Genomic DNA, 21331 nt, shown 5'->3' with positions numbered 1-21331 from the left:
GGTAGGTGGAGAAGATGGAACCTGACCAGCATGTTATCCTTATTTAGTCTTGTTATGAGGACCAAAAATGATGTATGTAAACGCTTAGTATGTAGCCTGATGTATAGCAGGGTCTCAGCAAATGAACATTATATCTCATTATGCCAATTCACAGTGAGGGTCTTTCAGGCAGCAGATGTCCTGCCTTATTTTCACACAAAGAGCCCCCCAATACCACTTAGACACCTGGTGCATGCTGAGACTCGTGGAGATAGAAGCCTTACTATGACACCAAGCCTGCCCTCGGGGAGAGAAGACATGGACATTGACGCCCATGAGACAGGAAAACAGGAGGTGACCAGGGTCACAAATGTGACTCGGCTTCCCAGCTGCAAGGTCCTCTAAGTCCGGTCCATGGCTTCTGGTTCTCTTGTTTTCCATTCTACTCTGTTTAAAAGCTTTTTCTTCTTCCAATAAAATTCTAATTAGAATCCCTGCATATTGTAGAAAACACAAAACTTGCAGAAAAGCGTAAAGAAGAATAAAAATTACCCCTCTTTGCTCTCCAAAGACAAGCACTGTTATATTTTTATGAATCTCCCTCCTGTGTGTTCTGTTTTATAAAGTTGGTCTCATGTTAGATATGCAGTTTTGTATCCTGGTTGTTGTTTGGGGTTGTTTTTGTTTTCGTTTTCCACTTCTTTTATAAGGATTGAAATTGCTCCAAAAATGTCTTTTAATGACTCCATAAGAGTAAATCACATGGTTGGGAACATGAACCCAGAATCAGCAGACTCACCTCTAATTGCAGCTTCACCAGCCCTTAGCTGCGTGACAATGGACAAGTTACTTGACTTCCCCCACCGTCAGCTTCTGCGTGTGTTAACCACTGCGGAGGGAGGATAGAGTGGGCGTCTCACAAAGTCATCGTTAATGAGAAATGAGATAATTACGTGAACCGATTAGCTCTGTGTCTGAGACATGGTAAACAGCTGAATGGTAGTTATCATAATGGTCATTATTAGTCCATAGTCTCTCCTCTGTTGGTGACTATCCAAGGTGCTTCTGATTTATTTTTAGTGAAGTAATCCTGCTATGACACTCTCGAACTTAAATCTCTTTCCATACTTCAACTTTTTCCTTAGGGTATATAAAGTTATGGTCCCAGGTACAAACACTTAAAAGTTCAAGTCCTGGAGCCGGGTGGTCAGGGCTTACATCTGGCTGTGTGATACTGGAAAGGTCACGTAACCTCTCTGTGCTTCAGTTGCCTCTTCTCTAAAAGGAGGTGATGATAGTGTCAGCTGTTGTGAGGGTTACATGAGATAAGAGATGCAAAGTGCCTGGCACAGGTAAACAAAATACATATTAGCCAGTGTTGTTACCGTGCATACTCCCAATTGTACTCCTTTATCCTTTATCCCCAACGGCTTTTAGCACTGGGCTGAGCACCAGTAGACTTCAATTAATACACATTAAATTGGATTAAAATTGGTTGGTAGGAGTGTTCCTTGAGTACTCGGGAAGATGCCCGCCTCCTCGTTAGGAGGTTAACCCTCAGGCCAGCCCTCCTGCCCCGTCCTGTCCTCATCCAGCCCCACCCACACCTACAGCCTGTGTCTTTGGAAGGACCTTTCCTTTTGCCTCTGTTCAACTTACAACACTGTCTGCCGTTACAGGCTTCTCTTGACAGACCCCAAATAGCATAAGGCCTCGGAGGCTTCTGAGATGATAGGCCAGAGTCCCTGTCTCCATCACTGCGACCTAAGGTTGAAGAACCCTTTCTGGAACCTGGGCCCAGAGCCTTTCTCCTATTTCTCACCCCCAGCCTCCTAGTCCTGAGAGCATCAAACTACTTTATCCCATGCTTAAGGATCTGAGCTTAAGGACCTGAGCACCTATTATGCACGGGGCACTGTCCAAGAGGCCAGATGATGCCCAAGCTGGCTCCTACCTAAAGCAGAAAACTTCATGGCCTATAAATCAACTGTTAGTGTTTGGTTCTTGCTGGAAACATAAAAATACATGAATAAACTTTGGTGCTTCAGAGCAAACCCTAGAGATAACCCCAGGAACATAAGCTAATCCACCGTAAGACCAAATGAGAAGGTTGATTTATGTCAAAGGGGTGGGTGGGGTAAATAACCCAGAATCCCAGCAATACAGGCAAACCAGGACACCGCAGCTGGGGTGTTGGCAAACACACCATGAGCTGCCGCCAGGTTTGCACATAGCTACCAACCTCCAGTAGAAATGCACCATTTGGCAGGTAGTAGGTTGATTCACAAAGAGGGTGAATTTCCACACACTGGATGTATGGGATGGATGAACAAGGGGCTAGTGCCACGATCTATGCTTTCCGGTGGGAATTCTCCTACAACACAGCTTGAAACTCGGGTGTTGGATTCTCAGAGGTGACTTCCATCCTGCTTAATAGGAATACCCTTCTTTTTACTCCAGAGCAAACTGTCAGTGTGTTCATCCCACAAAATTTATTAGACACCTACTATGTGGAAGGCACTGTATCAGGATTACTGGATTAATTATTACCTAGAACAGGAAGGGCAAATACACAGCAAGCATGCCATAAATCCCTCTCCTTTGCCCAAGGCAGACACCAGTCTTCCCAAGAACCTGGGTGTAGCCTCAGAACCCATCTCAACACAGGGCTCTGGGCAGTCCTATCAATCAAGTGGACTTGGCATACCCTATGAAACCTGTTTGCCACGTTGGAGCTAAAACCCTACAGGTATTTAGAGAATATGTGGACAGCAAAAGAGAGAAGTCCAAGCAGCAACCAGCCATTTTGGAATGAGGTGGGGTAATTTCAGAAACAGCCCAATAGACGGTTGTGACAACACAGGGGAGGTCAAGGCCATCTTAGGAGCCTTAGCAGTAGGTCCAAGTGAGGAGTCAGACTCTCCTATGTGATCTTGAACATGTCCCTTCACCTCTTGGGCCCCAGGTTTCTTATTTATAAAAGGGGACGATGATGACAATACCTACTTCACAGGGTTGTTATGACGAGTAAATGAGATGATGCCCTGTGAAGTGTTTAACGAACCCGTCTAATAGCAAGGAGTGTACTTGTAGTAATTATATATAGACTGCATTTAGGTAAAGAAGAGTAAAATAAGTTCCCCTCTCTAAACAGCCCAGTAGAAGGACTTTCTGAGCATTTGACAAGATGGAAAAATTTTAGGCCCAAGTGCCAGCACTAGAGTTATCTTATTTCCATCAGAAAATGTTCTCCTTGACCCCCACAGAGCTAGTGCCCAGGAACTGTTCCAGAATATAGAGATGTGGTCATTAGGGCATATGCTTCTTAATTAGAGCTCTGTCCACCCCAAAAGTGACCCCATCAAACAGAGGCAAAGCTAAAAAATGGCAGTGTGTTCTCTCGCTTTTTTCAGATGCCTGAAAGGTGATAATATCCTTCAATTTATGAAAGGGGACTCTTAACAAACACTAACTACCAATTTATGAAAGGGGACTAGTCCAACAGGATTGTATCTAGAAATGGGTGAGAATGCTAGGTATACCAGATTCCTATTCTGCCTTCTTCTGTTGGATAGTGATTATTGTATTACAAATACATGAGACGTCCCCTGTAGACATTTAGCAAATACAGAGAAAGAAAAAGAAAAATATATAAAGCATTCATAATCCCACCACCCAGGGGGAAAAAATGTTGGTATCAACCCATCTAGACTTTACCCTCTGCATTTTTAAATTTTAAAAGTATAAGATTTTTAATTTAAAACATCCACTTAAATTCTCTCTGTCTCTCCCTTTCCCCCTCCACCTTTTCACTTCAGTGTATCATTACCAGTTCAAGATCCAGTTCATCAACCAACTTGAGAAACCAGTAGAACCAACGTTTACCATGACACTCCTGGGAACAAAAGAGGAAAACCAGAAAATTACCATCACTCTGTGAGTACAAGGTGCAGCCCCGTCTCTGGTGACGACGTGCTGCTTTTTCTCGCAGGGTCTAGATGGACCCTGTGCTCTTCAAGGGTCAGGCCGGACACAGCTTATTCTTCTCAGCCCATATGACTGTTCCAAACATCTTTCAGACGGGACGTACCCCCGAGCCCAGCCCCGCAGATTGCTTTATGATGGAACTACCCGGGTTTGCAACGATTCATTGCCCTGTGAGCTGAGTGGAGAGGGAAGCCGGAGGTGGCGAGAGCCATCCACAGTGCAGGAAGAAGAGCCGGGCAGGGAGGAGCAGGGAGGGCTGGAGCAGGTGTCCACGGGACGGCCCGGAGTCCCTTTCCAGTGAGTTCTGAGAACCGTAACACAGAAATAAAACTGGTTTCAACTTCGCACACATTTCCCATCTCGGTCAGCCTGCACTGCCAGCCTGCCCATCTGTCCTTTGCCCTGTTACACACCTGCTCACAAGGCAAACAGTGGCCTCATGCCTCCCTCAGAGGCTCACCAGCTTCACTGGCCAGAAAAAGGCTGCTTTTTCTCAGCATCTCCACCCTCAGCATGGGGTCTTCCTGGGAAGCGACACTCCACCTGCTCCAGGGACAGTCCTCAGGTCTGGAAAATGGCCCCCAGGTTTGGATCTCTGATCATCAATCACATTGATTCCATCGTTCAGCAAGTGTTTGTGCTATGCCCCAGAGGTAGAGGACCCTAGCCCTAGTATGCTCACAGCCGAGCAGGGTAGATGGATTCCTGAACAATTCTTGACAACATTCTGCAGGAAGAGCGATGGCGAGCCGTGCAGGGGAACCCTCCATCTACCTGTCTCGCCCTAAATCCAGGGTTACCTCTGCACTGTCCTAGATCTCTCCTGGGAAATAGCTCCATAGTGGGAAGTCACTGTGGCTTTCCATGCTTCTCAGTCAATGTTGGGACATGTTAATGTCTTGGAGATTAGTGAGTAAAGCTGCTAATGATATCTAAGGACCTGCATTTAAATCTTGCTCCAAATTGGTCCATCACCTAAACATGTGGTTTTCTGTTACTGTTATACTTTGTTGTTTCTATTTATATGGGGAGAAAAAAAAGGACTAGTGGGAAAATAAGAGTGTGGTGTGGCTTTACTTAAACCCACAGAGAGCTGAACTGCCCCGAGGTCATTGCCAAAGCTCCATTGTCTTCTCTTTCCTGATGTGTTAGTGTTGAAGCTAGGAAACCTGAGCTAAAGAAAGTTACCAGATTCACTATGGCAGAACTCTCAGAGCCTTTTAAATATGCTAACACAGTGGCCCCTGGGTGGCTCAGTCAGTTAAGTATCTGACTCTTGATTTGGGCTCAGGTCATGATCTCACAGTTTGTGAGTTCAAGCCCCACATAAGGTTTTTTGCTGACAGAGTGGAGACTGCTTGGGATATTCTAAATAAATAAATAAATAAATAAATAAATAAATAAAAATATCCTAACATAGGATGTAGCATGGTTTTCCCAATATTAATAGTCTGGCATACCATTGCTTTTTCTAAAAATAGTCTGTCCAACACCAGTTTGGGAAAAGCAACAGAAAAGACCTCCCTAAGTCACTCAGGCAAGCCTAACATATCCTGCATGTGCCCAAACATGACTTTGCTGTTACAGATAAACTGGGTCTGATTTCCTTTGTATCTTCAAGGGATCAAGAAATTACTAGTAATAAAACCTATTCCTTCCTTATCACGTTGGATTTGGATATCGGTGAGCTGGTCATGATCAAGTTCAAGTGGGAAAATGGCGCAGTATGGACCAATGTCTGGAACACGGTCCAAACCATCATCCCATGGAGCAGAAGGCCCCTCTACTCGGGTCTTGTTGCAAAGACCATCAGAGTCAAGGCGGGAGAAACCCAGCAACGGTGAGTGCAAACACAGCCTTCCCTGACACCTGTCATGCACCTGCATGTACCAGCACTTCCGTAATTAATACTTACATTTATATCATAAAGTGTGCATTATCATGTCCTCATGATGGCTTATAGATGCTCAGAAATGTGAAATGACCATCCTGAGTTCACACAGCCATAGGTGGAAGGACCAAGGTCTTCTGACGCCCAGTCCAGTCTCTTCCCACTGCCTGTGGTTAACAGCTACCTGCCTCTGGAGTTTGAGAAACCACCTCAGTGGCGCAGTGCTTTTCAAACTTCAGCATGCAGGTGAATCACCAGGAGATGTCCAAGGACTGTACTTTGGCAAGGACCAAGTTGTGACATTTCCTTTTTATTGTTCACCCAGAGAAATGCTTGTAACAGATCACAATCTCAAAATCTCATTCTGCAATGGTGCCTTTCAAATCTTAGAGTGCCAAAGAGTCAGTGGGAAGCTTATTAAATATGCAGAATTCCTGAAGCCACCTCCAGAGCTCCTGATTTATGGTGGTTTGTGAAGGGACCCAGGACACACATTTGCTAATAAAAGCCCTAAGAAATTCTGATGTGGACCAATGGAGTAAGCCTTAAGAAATGCTACTCTGTGTGATTTAACATCTCCCTTGGCCCCAAGGTCCCCAGGGACAATAAGGGGTTGGGGGCAGAGTAGGACATAAAAGAAAGAAAGGGTGGTCCAGCTGTGCCTTCAGTCCTATCAGCAGAGCAGAGGGATGCCCAACATATTTTGCCATGGCAACCATGCCCATGAAAGGAGAATTCTGTCCTTCCCCAGACCATTCCTCCTCCTCCCCACTGTATTCAGGAAACTTGTCTCTCCTCTCCCACCTTCCTTTGTTGGAAAGCCCATTTCTCTCTTTGGCTTGTCCTCAGTAGAGATGGAAAACAGCAGGCCTCTCACCTCTGAACTACATTCCTCCCTCCCCCGACAGGCTTCATGGCCAGGAGCGGTCCCATGGCAGATTTATGCCCCGGAGTCCTTTACACAACAGCGCTCTGAGATTTTATCTCCCTGGGATACAAAATCCTGGCAATTACTAAGAGCATACTCTGCAGCCTGCCAACAGATTTCTCCACATGATCAATTTGAGAAAATTAAACTGTTTCTCTCCTCGTATACACTTAGCTATTCTTGCATGACTTTCTGGCCCTTTAGAAGAGCACTACTTCTGAAAACCACCCTTCCCCGCATTCTCTCAGCTAGATGGTAATTCCTCAGTTCTAGAGGCTGTTCACCATGACGATTCTCTGTGACTTGACCTGAAAAGCTGTATAAAACACAACACAACCTTCTCACTGGTGCTTACCCACACGGTTCTGAAGAAGGAAAAGGCAGAGGGAAGGGAATGGTGCTTACAGAGCTCCCACCGCGTGGTGGGCACAGAATTAAGTCTAGAGTGTTAGTCTCATGTAACCTTCCCAATGACCCTCTGAAATGGGTAGGACTGGCTGTGCAGATTAGGAAGCTGAGGCTCATTAGATAGACATTACACAGCTTGGGCTGATAATTGTCTGGGCCCAGATCTGATTCAGGGTTTGTCTGATTCATTGCCTATTTACTGCCCATGCACTGTTTCCAACAGTCCCTTCCTCTATTAATCTTGGCCCCATGAATTTGACTTTCCTTAGTCTAAGCCAGCAGAGTTGCAGGGCTGGACATTAATATACATGCGTATCAAACCCTTCCTTGGAGCTGTAAGAGGTACATGCTGGACAAAGAGAAGGGGTTGTGGGATCCATTGTTTTTTAAGTTGCAAGTACTCAGTGCCTCCCTGTGCATCTTCACACTATGAGGTGCCATTAGGGGAAAGCAAAAAAATCTGAGCTGTGATTCTGTATAAAGAAATTCCAGGGCCTAATTAGGAAAACAAGACGCATTAATTTTACTAATAACACGCTCCATCCCAGTGTCTCAAGCCTTAATGTGCACAGGAATCATCTGAGAATCGTGTTGAAATGCAATTAAAATGCAGGTTGGGCGGGGCCTGAAATTCTGCATCTGTAACAAGCTCCCAGGTGCTGCTGATGTTGCTGGCACACGGACCACACTTTGTGTAAGTGAAGGTCTAGTATTGCATGGTCTAGGAAGCCTAGAAGAAAGACATCGGGTCAGGGGTGCTGTGCTACAGCAGGCTTTGGGGAGGCCAGGAGGCGTTCCCGGAGAGACAGGCAGCGAGCAAAGCAGTAATGTAGGCAGAATCCACAGACCCACGTCTGCCGGTCCTAAGCTCAAATTCCACTTGCTGGTCGCCACCTGTGTAGCCTCGGACACCGACTGCACCGCTCTGACTCAGTTCTTCCGTGATAAATGGAATTCACAATATATGTCTCGTGAGACTGATAACAACTACCAATTTTTGAGCACCTCCACAATCCGTAATCCCAGAGCCAGGGTGTAAATATTCAACCTCATAACTCTTAATCTGTCTGCTAACTACAAGGGGGAAAAAAATGGTTAAGTAACTCGTTCTGTGCCTCCATGGGAGGAATTCAGTGAGAGGTGATTTTCTCTTCCAAAGACACAGAGTCAGGGATGAAAGGGCCCAATGTGGTTGAAGAGACAAGACAGATAACATTGATTCTACAGCAGGACATAAAAAGTGATCGGCTGAACATAATGAGAAAATGTTCAATTTCCACAGTAATCATGTAAATGCAAAACAAAGATCAATGAAATTAGCACTGGTCACCCATTAGTTTGGCAGGAATTAAAAAACAGACAATATCCAGAGTTGGTAAAGGAGTGGAGAAACGGGCATTCTCATACACTATTCATGGGAATGTAAATTATGGAGCTTCTGCAGGAGTATTTCATTCAATGACTAACATTTAGTGAGCACCTACTTTATGCTAGGTATACAGCAGTGAACAGAATAGACAAAGCCTTTGGTCTCATGGAGCTTACATTATCAAAATTTTAAATACACCTAAGACCCAGAATTTTAACTCTAGGTATCTCTCCTGGATAAATACTCCAAACATCCACAAAACATACCACAAAACATATATAGATACAAAAATGTCTATTGCAGTACTATCTGTAAATGATAAACCATTGGGAAAATCTCAATGTCCATCAATAGGAAAGTGGCTATAATGTGTGGTGGTATATCCATACAATGGGATATCGTGCAGGAGGTGAAAAAGAATGAAATAGATTCATGTGGATTGTTATGAACAGGTCTCCAAGTACATTACTTGATGACAATGAAAAATTTCAGAAAAATGCATACATTATACATACATTACATACAAAAATACATACATTATAATCCCACTTCTATTAAGAATTCTTCTGTTTGGGGCACCTGGGTGGCTCAGTCGGTTGAGCGCCCGACTTTGGCTCAGGTCATGATCTCACAGTCCGTGAGTTCGAGCCCCGTGTCGGGCTCTGTGCTGAGAGCTCAGAGCCTAGAGCCTGCTTCAGATTCTGTGTCTCCCTCTCTCTCTGCCCCTCCCCTGCTCATGGTTGCACGCTCGCTCGCTCTCTCTCTCTGTCAAAAATAAATAAACATTAAAAAAAAAGAATTATTTATGTTTGCATATGAACATTGATATATGTATAAATGCATAGAAACAGGTCTGGAAATACATAAGCCAAACCAGGAAAGTGGAGGAGAGTGATATTGATGAAGGGTGATGGCAAAGAGGACCTTTTAATATTTGACTTCACTTATATCTTTACCATTTGAATTTTTCAAAATTGTATTCACAAATTACTCATAATACTCTTTATTTTAGCTTTCTTGAGATATAATTGACAAAATTAAGATACTTAAAGTGTACATCAGTGTGATTTGATATATGTATACATGTGAAAGGATCCTCCCCATCCAGTTAACTAACACATTCATCACCTAAACATACATAGTACAGTGTTACCAACTATAGTCACTGTGTTTTACATTAGATCCTCAGACCTTATTCATCTTACATCTGAAAGTTTGTACCCTTTCACCAACCTCTCCCTATCTCCCCTCCCTCCAAGCCCTGGGAATCACTTTTCTACTGTTTCTATGACTTTTACTTTTTTTTTTTTTTTTTTTGGATTCCACATATAAGTGATACCATGCAGTATTTGTCCTTCTCTGTCTGCCTTATACACTATTTTAATTATAAAAGTCTGATTTAATGAAGACTTGACCTTAGATATAATTCAAAAAAAGAGAGGAAGGCAGGCAGGCAGGCAGGGAAAGAAAGAGAAAGAAAGAAGAAAGAAAAGAAAGAAAGAAAGAAAGAAAGAAAGAAAGAAAGAAAGAAAGAAAGAAAGAAAGGAAGGAAGGAAGGAAGGAAGGAAGAAAAACCATAAACTAGAATTCTTTGTGACTACTGACACTTTCGTCCTAATGGATACAAGTTAGCAAACAGCATCTCAGGCCAAGCTAATGAACAGTCAGAGCAGTCTAGCGGTTGGTCTCCAAGAGAGACCACAAACACAGAGCAATGTCTTCTCGAACTGGACAGTGTCTGCACCAATAAGAGGAAGGGGCTGGGCTTACAGGGCTGAGCCCTGCAGAGGCTGGTGACAGTGGCCTCATGCCCGGGGACCTTTAAGAACAGCACTGGCAAACTGGAGCCTGCCCAAAGAAAGAAGGCTGGGGAGAGAAGCCTGCCTTGTGAGGAACAGTTGAAGGAACTGCAAATGTTTGCCCTGGAGTCAGGGCAGTGCAGTGAAAGGAACAATAGTTACCCTCAAATCTTTGACGTGCTGTGGTTGGGGAGAAAAAAGGAGAACAGCCCCAAGGACTTTCTGTTCTCACAGAGCTGAAATCACCCCAGTGCAGAGCTCTAGGAAGCAGCCTTACACTGATTGCTTTACAGACTTGGGTTTGGTTTTTCTCTGAAGTTATGAAAATATTTGTGAACATAAGAATCTAATTTTTTAAAAATAGCATGCATTACATAAATTGAGTATTTATTTACAAAGGATGAAACACTTCAATAAGCTCCATCTAAAAGCTGATGCTCTGTTTGCTTTATGTTTTCTGTTCAGAATGACATTTTGCTCCGAAAACACGGATGGCCTACAACTCCAACCAACCCAGGAGAAAACCTTTGTGAGATGTAACAGAAACTCTAAAAAACTGAAGGGAAACATCAGATGAGCTTTAATGAAGACCCAATGTGAAAAACAAATGATCTTATTCCTCCTCTGGAATGGTTACTTTATCTGGAAACCCAAGTTATATAAACAATGTTGCATAAAGTTGAAATAAAGTTTAGATTTAAAGGAGGTGTACAGTTTCATGATTCTAAACTGAGCTTTTAAAAACTTTATTATGGGGGAACCTGGGTGACCCAGTTGGTTAATCATCTGATTCTTTCCGCTCCGGTCATGATCTCACGGGTCATGAGTTCAAGCCCCACATTGGGCTCTGAACTGATAGCACGGAGCCTGCTTGGGATTTTGTCTCCCTCTCTCTCTGCCCCTCCCCCATACTCTCTCATTTTCTTTCTCTCTCTCTCTTTCTCAAAAACAAACATTTTAAAAAATTAAGTAAATGAATAAAATTATATTATGTAACTGTATTCAAAAATTTGTAACTAAAAATTTCCTGATTAGATCTCTGATTAAATAGTAATATATGCAAATATAAGGACAAATAAGAGCCATTTTAGATTCTCTGTCCTAATTTACAATGTCTTTTACAGTTAAGTCAAATTTTCCATATTTCCTTCCTAGTTTATTCTGATCCGTTTTTTGAACCATGCTGGAAAGGTACTTTTTCATTACAAAACTAATGCTTCAATAAAGTGAAATTCCAATTAATCGCTAGTCGTATGTCCCAAAGCACACATCCTTTAAGACAATTCAGCTCACTAAAAGAAAAATTCTAATTAAACTAATAGCTGCCATCATACAAATTATACAATTATTTCACTGACTCAAACCAGTAAAAGTAGAATTCTCCTAAAACTATAATGATAGCATGAAAGCTGGACAGTTGGTCACTCTAACAATTAAATCACTATGGCAATAAGTCCAATTTTTCTCTTTCACTAATGCTTGCAACAAAAGCTAAGGGAAAACTTACCTCAAAGAGTTAGATACCAAATTTCAAACTGTCCAGTAAATGAAAGAATGATGCTTTAACCAGCAAATTCCATCACAAAGCATGGGAAGGAAATACGAGACATGTCAGGACTTGGATATGTATGTGCTTCAAGCAACTCAGAGAACACTGTGCACACTAAACAACCTTCCCTGACATTCACACAGGCTCAGCTCTGCACAGCTCATAACTCGCCTGCTCTTCTCAGAGCACGATACAGCAGAGCTGGTGAAACACAAATCCCTAAAAGACATCTGCCTCTGATGCAATCAATTTTAAGATTGTCTTGTATGATTCACTTTAATTTCCTTTGGAAAGACCCACAAGACTAAAGGATAGGAGTGTGGTGATGGGGAGGGGGGCAGGAAGAACAGCTTGGTCAATGTCACCTTCTGTCCTGAATGCTAATCTTGCCTGCAAAAGCACCTGACCACACTTTTCAGTAAAGTGTGCTGTGTGTGTGTCTAGAAATGATAGATAGTCAAATGAACAGTATGTCCCATCATGTCTAAAATACCAAGATTTGGGGTGCCTGGGTGGCTCAGTCAGTTAAACATCTGACTTCGGCTCAGGTCATGATCTCACGGCTCGTGAGTTTGAGCCCCACATCAGGCTCTGTGCGGACAGCTCGGAGCCTGGAGCCTGCTTCGGGTTCGGTGTCTCCCTCTCTTTCTGCCCCTCCCCCGTTCACACTCTGTCTCTCAAAAATAAGTAAACGTTAAAAAAATTTTTTAAATACCAAGATTTACAATAAAATACCAAGATTTACATTTGCATTGAATTGGCATGTATTATCATTTAGTGAACCAGAAGGAATTTAAAATATCACTTTTTAAAAACAACACGAAAACACTCTCGGCTGTAAACCCTACCGAGCCTATGCACATACATGCCAGGAAGCACGGAAAAGAAAACTCATATCAGCCTGAAGTCTTGACGACCAGAAACAGCCCGAATGTCTGCCAGGGTGACACGTAAAAGAACTGTGGTATATTCTTACTAATGGAATGCTAACCGGGAGTGACAAAGATGAACCAAAGCTACATACACAACAGGAATAGGGCTGACCCTAGGGGGATGATACTCAGTGAGGCACCCAGGGTGCAAAATTTAAGGGAGCACTCATGGGTTTGTATATTCACACAAAGGCATAATATATATATATATATATATATATATATATATATACACACACACACACACACACACACACACACACACACACACATATACATACATATATATATATATATATATGGTATAATACAAGCAAGACTAAACTATATTGTTAGAGATGAATACATAAGTGATAAAATCCTAAGTTAAAAGCAGTAACACCACTGCCACAACACCACCACTGTGGTACCTCTAAGGAAGCAGGAAGTGACCACCAGCGTTCCAAGGGCCACCAAGACGGTACTTGTCACTCGGGTGGTAATGCCAGATGTTCATTTTTAAAACCATTTTTTAAACTGTACCTATGTATGTTATGCACTCACTTTTAGTATGGATGTCACGTTGTGCGATAGGGGAAAAAAAAAACAAGAAGATAAAATGCGGAGTCAAAACCAACATTTGTCTACTACAGTGATTGATGCATTTCGGTGTGAATGTCATTTCACACAAAATACAATTAGAAATTATTTCATCTTTAGAAGGAAAACTTGAAGTGACACGGCACATCATAACATTTGAGGCAGAGAAGTCAATAAGGAACCAGCATGACAAATGGTTAACTGGAACATTCGAAACTCCTCTTGGCACGGGTTATTTTCACTTGGGAAGATGTGTTCGTCGACATCCCATTTTCTGAAGTACGTCTTGGTAGGGAAGTCAAATAGGGAGACTGAATAATGCAGCCACATCTGTTCATTGCACATGCAAAATGCTGGCTCGTGCACTGATTATACGCACCTCTCTCCAAAGAATCTGTATTTATGAGCCCACTCAGGAAAGATAACGCTGGCATCCTGCCTTTCAGGCAAAAGCCTGTTTGTGCTTTTACTTCTAAGAGAGCACAAGGAAAGAAACGGAGGGGCGTCAATTACACTGCAGCTGGGCTCTCCGAGGTGCGTGAAGTCAGAGAGGAAGAAACAAGCGCTCCATTCAACTCGAAATGAATGCTCTCTCCTCCAGAGCAAAGCCGACCGTCCTCAGCGTTCACCTTCATAACGCTGCTGCAAATATTGTGAAAGCTTTGACTGTAGTTGCACATCCCTGGGCGGCAAAGCAAGAAGGCGAGCAGCCCCGGGCACTGCCTGCTCCCCCACGGAGCCGGGTGAGAGGAGAGTCAGATGGATGGGAGACAGAGACAAGCAAGGGCAAGAAAAAAGAAGGCAGTCCCAAGAGTTGCCGTCTACCTGCTAACCTTACAGGATGCTACATACTTCTCCTGGAGCCCCAGCCGCCAAACACCCCATCCTTTTCCCATCTCTGTCTTTTCTTATACCTCCTCCCCACTCTTCTCCTCTTTCCCCAGTTCCCTCCTCCCTGCCAAAAGGCATCTTATCCAGGCCCGGTTATTCTCACCAGTTACTTGCTAGGTCAGCCCAGCCCTCAGGGATCTTTCTTGTCTCTGAGTGCCCGCTGCGGCTGCCTTGGTCCTCCTCCGTCATTCCATCCCGTTCAGCCTCTGTGGCTCCTCCTCGGTCTCCTTGCCCTCTGCTCAACCTCTCCAGGTTGGCTCTCCCAGGGGCTGAGCGTCCTCTGCTCCCTCAGTGCTCTCTCCTTGGGCATCCTCGGCCACTCTGCTGGCTTTGTCGTTGACCATGTCGTCGGCCAACCATTCCCACCTTGCGGCTCCAGGGTGGGGCTCTCCCCTGAGATGCAGTTGCCCACATAGCAGGGCCCCACGTCTCACAAGCCCAGAATGTTCCAAACTGAACCTCTCTTCCCTCCCAAATATTCAGGTCTCCAGGCTCCCTGCTCTGAATGTCCACACCATGCCTCAACTGCCGATGTCCCACATGGGGGAAAAGGGGACATGTCATCTACAATGCTTCCTCTTCTCTGGGCCCCCATGCTATTGAACAGTCGCCAAAGCCTTCAGCAACGTGTCCTCATCTCTGCACCATGGCTGCCATCATTCCAGCCTCCGCCACCACTCCCCATCCTGGACGTTTTCAACAACTTCCCACCTCTTCCTGCTGCATCCACTCTTCTCTTTCAATCCATTCTCATCGCAGCAACTAGGGCGAGCCTTAAAAAAGAGGGAAAAAAAGGTCAGATCCTATCGCCCTGCATAAAGCCCTTCAAAGGAAAAAGTCCCAAATCATTATCCTGAGCTCCAAGGCCTCTCGCCAAGCCCCGCTCTTCCCTCCCATCAGTCTCCTCGCCCAAGTTCACTCCATTGTCATCCACCAAGTCCCAACCCAGCCCACACATTGGAACTGCCCCAGAAACACCCATCTATCTGCCCTCGAGATTTTCATTCACTTGGTCTGGGCAACACCCCGCATCAAGACTTAAAACCTTTCCAGGTGTTTCTAACATGCACAACGTTTGAGAACTGTCAGTCTAGACACTCGGGCCATTTTTCAGTTCCCTCAAAAATGCAAAAGCTCCCTCCTGCCTCAGGGCCTTCACTTATTCTGCTGCCCACACCCCCTCCTCTTCCAGGCTCTCATGTGCTTGCTTCCAGTGTCACTGCATCAGGGACAATTTAACAAGGATGACCCCACCCTCCACCAGCCTCTACCAGCTTACCCTGCTCTACATACTCTTAACGTCTTTTTATTCTGGTAAATCCGTGGAGCCATGAACAAAACGAGAAATCGGTAATACTGATCCTGTCTTTATATAAAACTTTGATATTTTATTCATCATAGGTTTTTCTTTTTCCATTGATTTCGATCTTTTAAATATATTGTATTAGGGGCAGCTGGGTGGCTCGGTTGGTTGAGCATCTGACTTCGGCTCAGGTCATGATCTCACGGTTTGTGAGTTCGAGCCCCGCATTGGGCTCGCTGCTGTCATTGCAGAGCCCACTTCAAATCCTCTCTCTGCCCCTCTCTCTGCCCCTCCCTTGCTCATACTTGCTCTCTCTCTCTCTTAAAGATAAACCTTATATATATATATACACACATATATATAATATATATATGCATTATATATATTGCATTATATATATATTGCATTATACATATAATATATATATTGCATTAAAATATTATTTATTTTCATAACAGGTTCTGGAGCCCCTCTTAAACTGTGTACCCAGGGCTACCACCTCACCCTTGATCCGGCAATTTGTGGGACCAATTATTCAATGTCTCTCCTCCCCACAGGAAGTGAAGCTCTATGAAGTCAGGGAGAGTTTCTAGCTGTCGGCTGCTTTATTTGAAGTGCCCAGCCCACTGTGGCACGGAGTTGCCATCTTGCAAATACGTGTTGAACCCACAAGTGATGGTCATCTTTTTAGAGGTAAGTCTTATCTTTCTGAGTAAACTGTAAACTCCAACTAGTGCATCCATTCACAATAGAGTTCATAGCTTCCTCGTTACAATCAAGCACACAGCCAGGTTGGTGTCGGGCTTGGCTTCCCGGCCCACCTCAAGGACACCCCCATCGCTTCCCACCTACTAGCCCCCTCTCAGCCTGGCTCAGCCTCTGCCTGTCAGTTCATTAAAAGCCCTTGTGTTCCTTGACTACATTTTTACTTTTCATCTATGTCTGTCACAAAAAGGGTTTTCTAGAGACCGAGAACTCTCTTCATGCCAAATAAGTTAGAGTTGTGAGTGACCCTAAAGATCATCTGGAGCAGTGCTTCTCAGACCGTACTGTGCATGGGGACCTTGTCGAGTGCCATTTCTGACTCAGTAAGTCTGCCATGGAGCCCGAGATCCTGCATTTCCAGCAAGCTCCCAGGTGATGCCATTGCTGGTCTCCAGGTCCCACTGTCAGCACAAACGTAGGAACGCAGACCAGCGTTCCCCACCCTTGTCTGGTGTTACGCATCACCTGGGCGCAGATGAAAACACCGCTTCCCAGACCCCCTCCCGTGGAGATTTTAATTCAGCAGGGCGAGCGCAGATCCCAGAGATTTTTATTTTTATAAGTTCTCTGGGTAATTCTTCTCATCAGAACATTTGGGACAACACTGACCTCATCCAAAACCTTCCTTTTGGGGGAACATCACACCTGTGGCTGAGCACCTGCCCTGAGCAGAGGTCTCTACCCTTGCAGAGAGGAAATCTGATTGCCCATAACTTCCTCTCCTCAGTTTCTTCCCTGGAAGCCATAGAGACAAAACTAATGCCCCAAATAGCTGATGACAGTCTGTATGAGACTGTGAGCACGAAAGGGCAGAAGCTATAAGGTGTCCTTGGGTTTTGTTTATGTGGTTGTTTTAAATTTCATCTTTAAGATGTTTTACAAAAGCATGAAAGCAACAAATGAAACAATGCGGAGATGCACAGAAGAAAAACTAATCATCTCCTTGCATCCCCTTACCCCCTGGCCCCAGTGAGCTAGGAACAGCCTCTCACCTTATTCCTTTGAACATCTGCAAGCATTTATACTTGCCCAGGGTTTTGATTGTCTGTGATTTTCACCAAAAGAAAATCAGATTATAGATTACTCTGCAACTTACTTTTATTTTTTATTTTTTAGCTAATGATATATTATTAGTATCCCTATAAGGCAGGAGATACAGATCTTTTCCTCATTACTATACAGGTAGAATTACACATGCTAGAGAAGTTACTACAGTATTTTCCTCCTCTTCTTGCTTGGGCCAGTGCCTTGTCTCCTGGTCCACATTAGTAACTAGAGGTGTCAGTGAAATTGGTCTACAGTCATATGCCCAAACACACATCCACATTCTCATGTAGAAGGGAGATGTCACTATTTTACAAAAATGAAATGATATTATATATTCTTTTCAACAAATCGATTTTCTTACTCAACAGTACCTCCTGAAATCTGTCTAGGTATTCAATGGGTACACCTTTCGTTATTTTTGATGACTGCATAATATTCCACTTTGTAGTAGCATCTTAATGTATTCGATTAGTCTTGTGCCAAAGTGCCTTCACTTTGCTTCCAGTTTTTTGCCCCTCTGAAAAATGCTGTGTTTAGCATCATATCCTATACATACCTATTTAAGGGAAATATTTCTAGCAGTGGGATTGCTAATCAAACGATTTTTTTTAATTTTATAGATGTTGCCATGTTGTTTTCCCAAAACACTGCCATGTTGTGCAGCTCCACCAGCAATGTATGAGCACCTATCCTTTCCCCACCTTCTTCCAGGCAGAAATATTTATAGCTTATTTTAGTTTTTGCTTGTCTGATGAGTGTTAAGTGGTGACCTCATTGTTACGTTATTCTACATTGTCCTACCTACTACTGTGTTTGAGAATCTTCCCAGATGCTTATTGGATTTGCTCTTCTGTGAATTAAAAGTTCAAACCTCATTTGCCATTAGAATACTTGTCTTTTTCTTATCGGTTGGTAAAAACTATGTCTTATGAAATATGTTAATCCTTTATCTTTCAGCTTCTTTGCAAATGTTTTTCCAAAGCTGTTCCTCTATTGGTTTTAATGACAGTGTCCTTTGCCATACAGTTGGTGAAATTTTTTTTAGGTTAAAACGTCTAACATTACTTTTATAACATTGATTTCCTGGTAATTTTATCCAGTTCTCTCCAAATCTCTGTTAATGTTCTAACTCGGAATCATATGAAATATAGAAATTAGCACAGGGAGAATTTTGTTATATGAGGCCTTCTCATTCATGAGTGTAGTATGTTTTCCATTTGCCCAAATCTTGTTTTACGTCCTTCAATAAGATTTTATAGTTTTTTAGTTTTCATTTATTCCTAAGTATTTTAATTTTTTATCATTATTTAGAACAGAATTATTCATTCCCTTTCTATTTAATGGTGGTTATTAGTGTATGGAACAGCTTTGGATTTTGTTTATTTATTCCATATATGTCTACTTTACCAAACTATCTTACTAAGTCTATTTGGTTTTTTTCTTACCCCCATCTCATAGTATACAATCACTTCAACACCAAAAAGACAATATATGTTCAATGTTTTATTTTTCTCACTTTACTGATTTTTTTCAGAATTTCCAAAACAATCCCAACTAAAAATGCTAATAATGGGCACCCACTGTTTCGTTATCGATATTAACAGTTTTAATGTTTTGCCTTTATAATACATCTTTTTTTTTTTTTAATTTCGGAAAGTAAACTTTATTGTATTTAGGTGGTTTTCTTCTATTTTTATTATAAATGGCTGTTGAAATTTAGGAAATGCCTTAGTAATATAAAGACTGTCTTCTTGGGGCGCCTGGGTGGCGCAGTCGGTTAAGCGTCCGACTTCAGCCAGGTCACCATCTCGCGGTCTGCGAGTTCGAGCCCCGCGTCAGGCTCTGGGCTGATGGCTCAGAGCCTGGAGCCTGTTTCCGATTCTGTGTCTCCCTCTCTCTCTCTGCCCCTCGCCCGTTCATGCTCTGTCTCTCTCTGTCCCAAAAATAAATAAACGTTGAAAAAAAATTTAAAATAATAATAAAAAAAAAAAAGACTGTCTTCTTTAGTTTATTCAGAAAATAAATTATGCTCATAGACTTCTTGACACTGGCTCCTACTTGCCTTCTTGGATTAAACCCTCCTTGGGTACAGTGCATTTTTTCATAGCATTGCTGGACTTGACTTGCTAAAATTTTATTTAGAATTTTGCCTTTGTTTTCATAAGTGAAAATGATTTACATTTTTTTTTTTGGTACTATTATTTTCATGCTGTGATACTTTACAGCTTTAATATATGGTCTTGAATAGTTTAGATAAGATTGTGATGATCTTTTTATTTTTTTAATTAGAGAAAAACTCAGCTGTGAAACCATCTGGTCCTTGTGCTCTTGCATGTAAAATTCTTAGGTTTTCAGCTTTTACTTGTTTATTGCATGTAACATTTATTAAAATTATTTTTGCAAAATACCTTCAAGCAAGAGAAGTACAAAGTTATATATGATCACAATAATGAGTAAATGAAGGCATAACACTAAAGCACAGGAAAAAATCCCAAACTAAACTCTGAAATTCAAATAATTCTGCCTGAGGTAACTGAGCAAATGCACACATTTTTCACAGAAAATAAGAGTAAGTCACAGGAATGCTATGTAGTGCTCTGTCCAGCATTAAACTTAGATATAATCCACCAAAGGAAAAAAATGGGAGGGAGGAACCAATAGACTATAAAGTGAAGTTAGTTAATTGTAAAGAGAAACTATGTTAGAGAATGATAATATTCCTCCCAAGATCTACAGATACTCCTTACAAATATCAGTAAAACCTTGGTTTGCAAGCATAATTCATTCCAGAAACATGCTAGTAATCCAAAGCACTTGTATGCCAAAGCAAATTTCAAGAACCATTTGCTCAGATGTGATCATGTGACATTCAGCGTGGCCTACTACTCGTATGGCAAGACATCGCTCATTTATCAAGTTAAAATTCATGTTTTTTTAATGTTTATTTATTTTTGAGAAAGAGAGAGAGAGAGAGAGAGCGCGTGCGCTTGTGTGGGGGAGGGGCAGAGAGAGATATGGAGACAGAAAATGAAGCAGGCTCCAGGCTCTGAGCTGTCAGCACAGAGCCCGACATGGGGCAAGAACTCATGAGCTGTGAGATCATGACCAGAGCCGAAGTTGGATTTTCAACCAGCTGAGCCACCCAGGCGCCCCTTCAAGTTAAAATTTATTAGAAATGTTACTTATCTTGTAGAACACTCACAGAACAGATTACTTGCACTGCAAGGTTTTACTGTGTTTAAATATCTGGACTATCTTTTTAGAACATACATTTGGAGTAATTCTAAGTTCTTGCAATTGCTGGGTGACTGGTGGGTTCATCCACTGCATGGCTGATGCTCTCTGAACATCACCCACCACTTGTTTGTGTCCTACCTTATATCCTGAAATCCTAATGGAATAAGAGGTACAATGAGTCTTATTATTATTATTTTTTTTAACAATGACATACACTGATGTGGGTAGGCCCGTAAACTAGGCCCATCAATTTAGGAACACAAAGTAAGATAAGAGACCTAATGTACTTTAAAAAAACAAAAAATAGTTTTTAGAAAAAAAAACCCACCTAATGGACTACATAAGATCTCTTCTGACTCTACTGTCTTCTAGGCTGGAATAAAATTAGTAAAATTAAAAGGTCACAAGAACAAGCATAAATTACATCCAAGTTATTACGAGTTTAGTTAATTTAAAAAAGAAAGGAATAGAAATACAGGCCAATGCTTTCTTTTCTCCCTAAAAAGGAAGCTGTTACTTTCACAGTCAGGGCCAGGACTAGAGTGAGGCAAGCAAGGCATCTTTGTTACAAAATCCAAAAAGGCAAGATTGTTCAGGTGCCTGCCCCCCTCTCTGTGTGTGACCCTGGGAGTGAGCTTAACAGTGAAGTGCCTGAGGGGCGCCTGAG

At 42.6% G+C, this 21331-nt stretch overlaps 1 protein-coding gene across 1 annotated transcript in view; it reads left to right on the top strand.

Annotated features, from left to right (window-relative positions):
• Positions 1-11066, top strand: part of LIPC (lipase C, hepatic type) — a 159737-nt gene extending 148671 nt beyond the window's left edge. The window contains exons 8-10 of the mRNA XM_027067364.2: positions 3798-3915; positions 5588-5806; positions 10827-11066. Of these exons, the coding sequence (XP_026923165.1) occupies positions 3798-3915; positions 5588-5806; positions 10827-10938 (449 nt within the window). The 3' untranslated portion in view covers positions 10939-11066. The remainder of the gene's footprint in view (positions 1-3797; positions 3916-5587; positions 5807-10826) is intronic.
• Positions 11067-21331: the final 10265 nt, after the last annotated feature.

The sequence above is a fragment of the Acinonyx jubatus genome, chromosome B3, assembly GCF_027475565.1.
Source record: "Acinonyx jubatus isolate Ajub_Pintada_27869175 chromosome B3, VMU_Ajub_asm_v1.0, whole genome shotgun sequence".
NCBI classification, from domain to species: Eukaryota; Metazoa; Chordata; class Mammalia; order Carnivora; family Felidae; genus Acinonyx; species Acinonyx jubatus.
The sequence above is the reverse complement of the archived record's forward strand: the minus strand, read 5'-3'. Positions and strand labels throughout refer to the sequence as shown.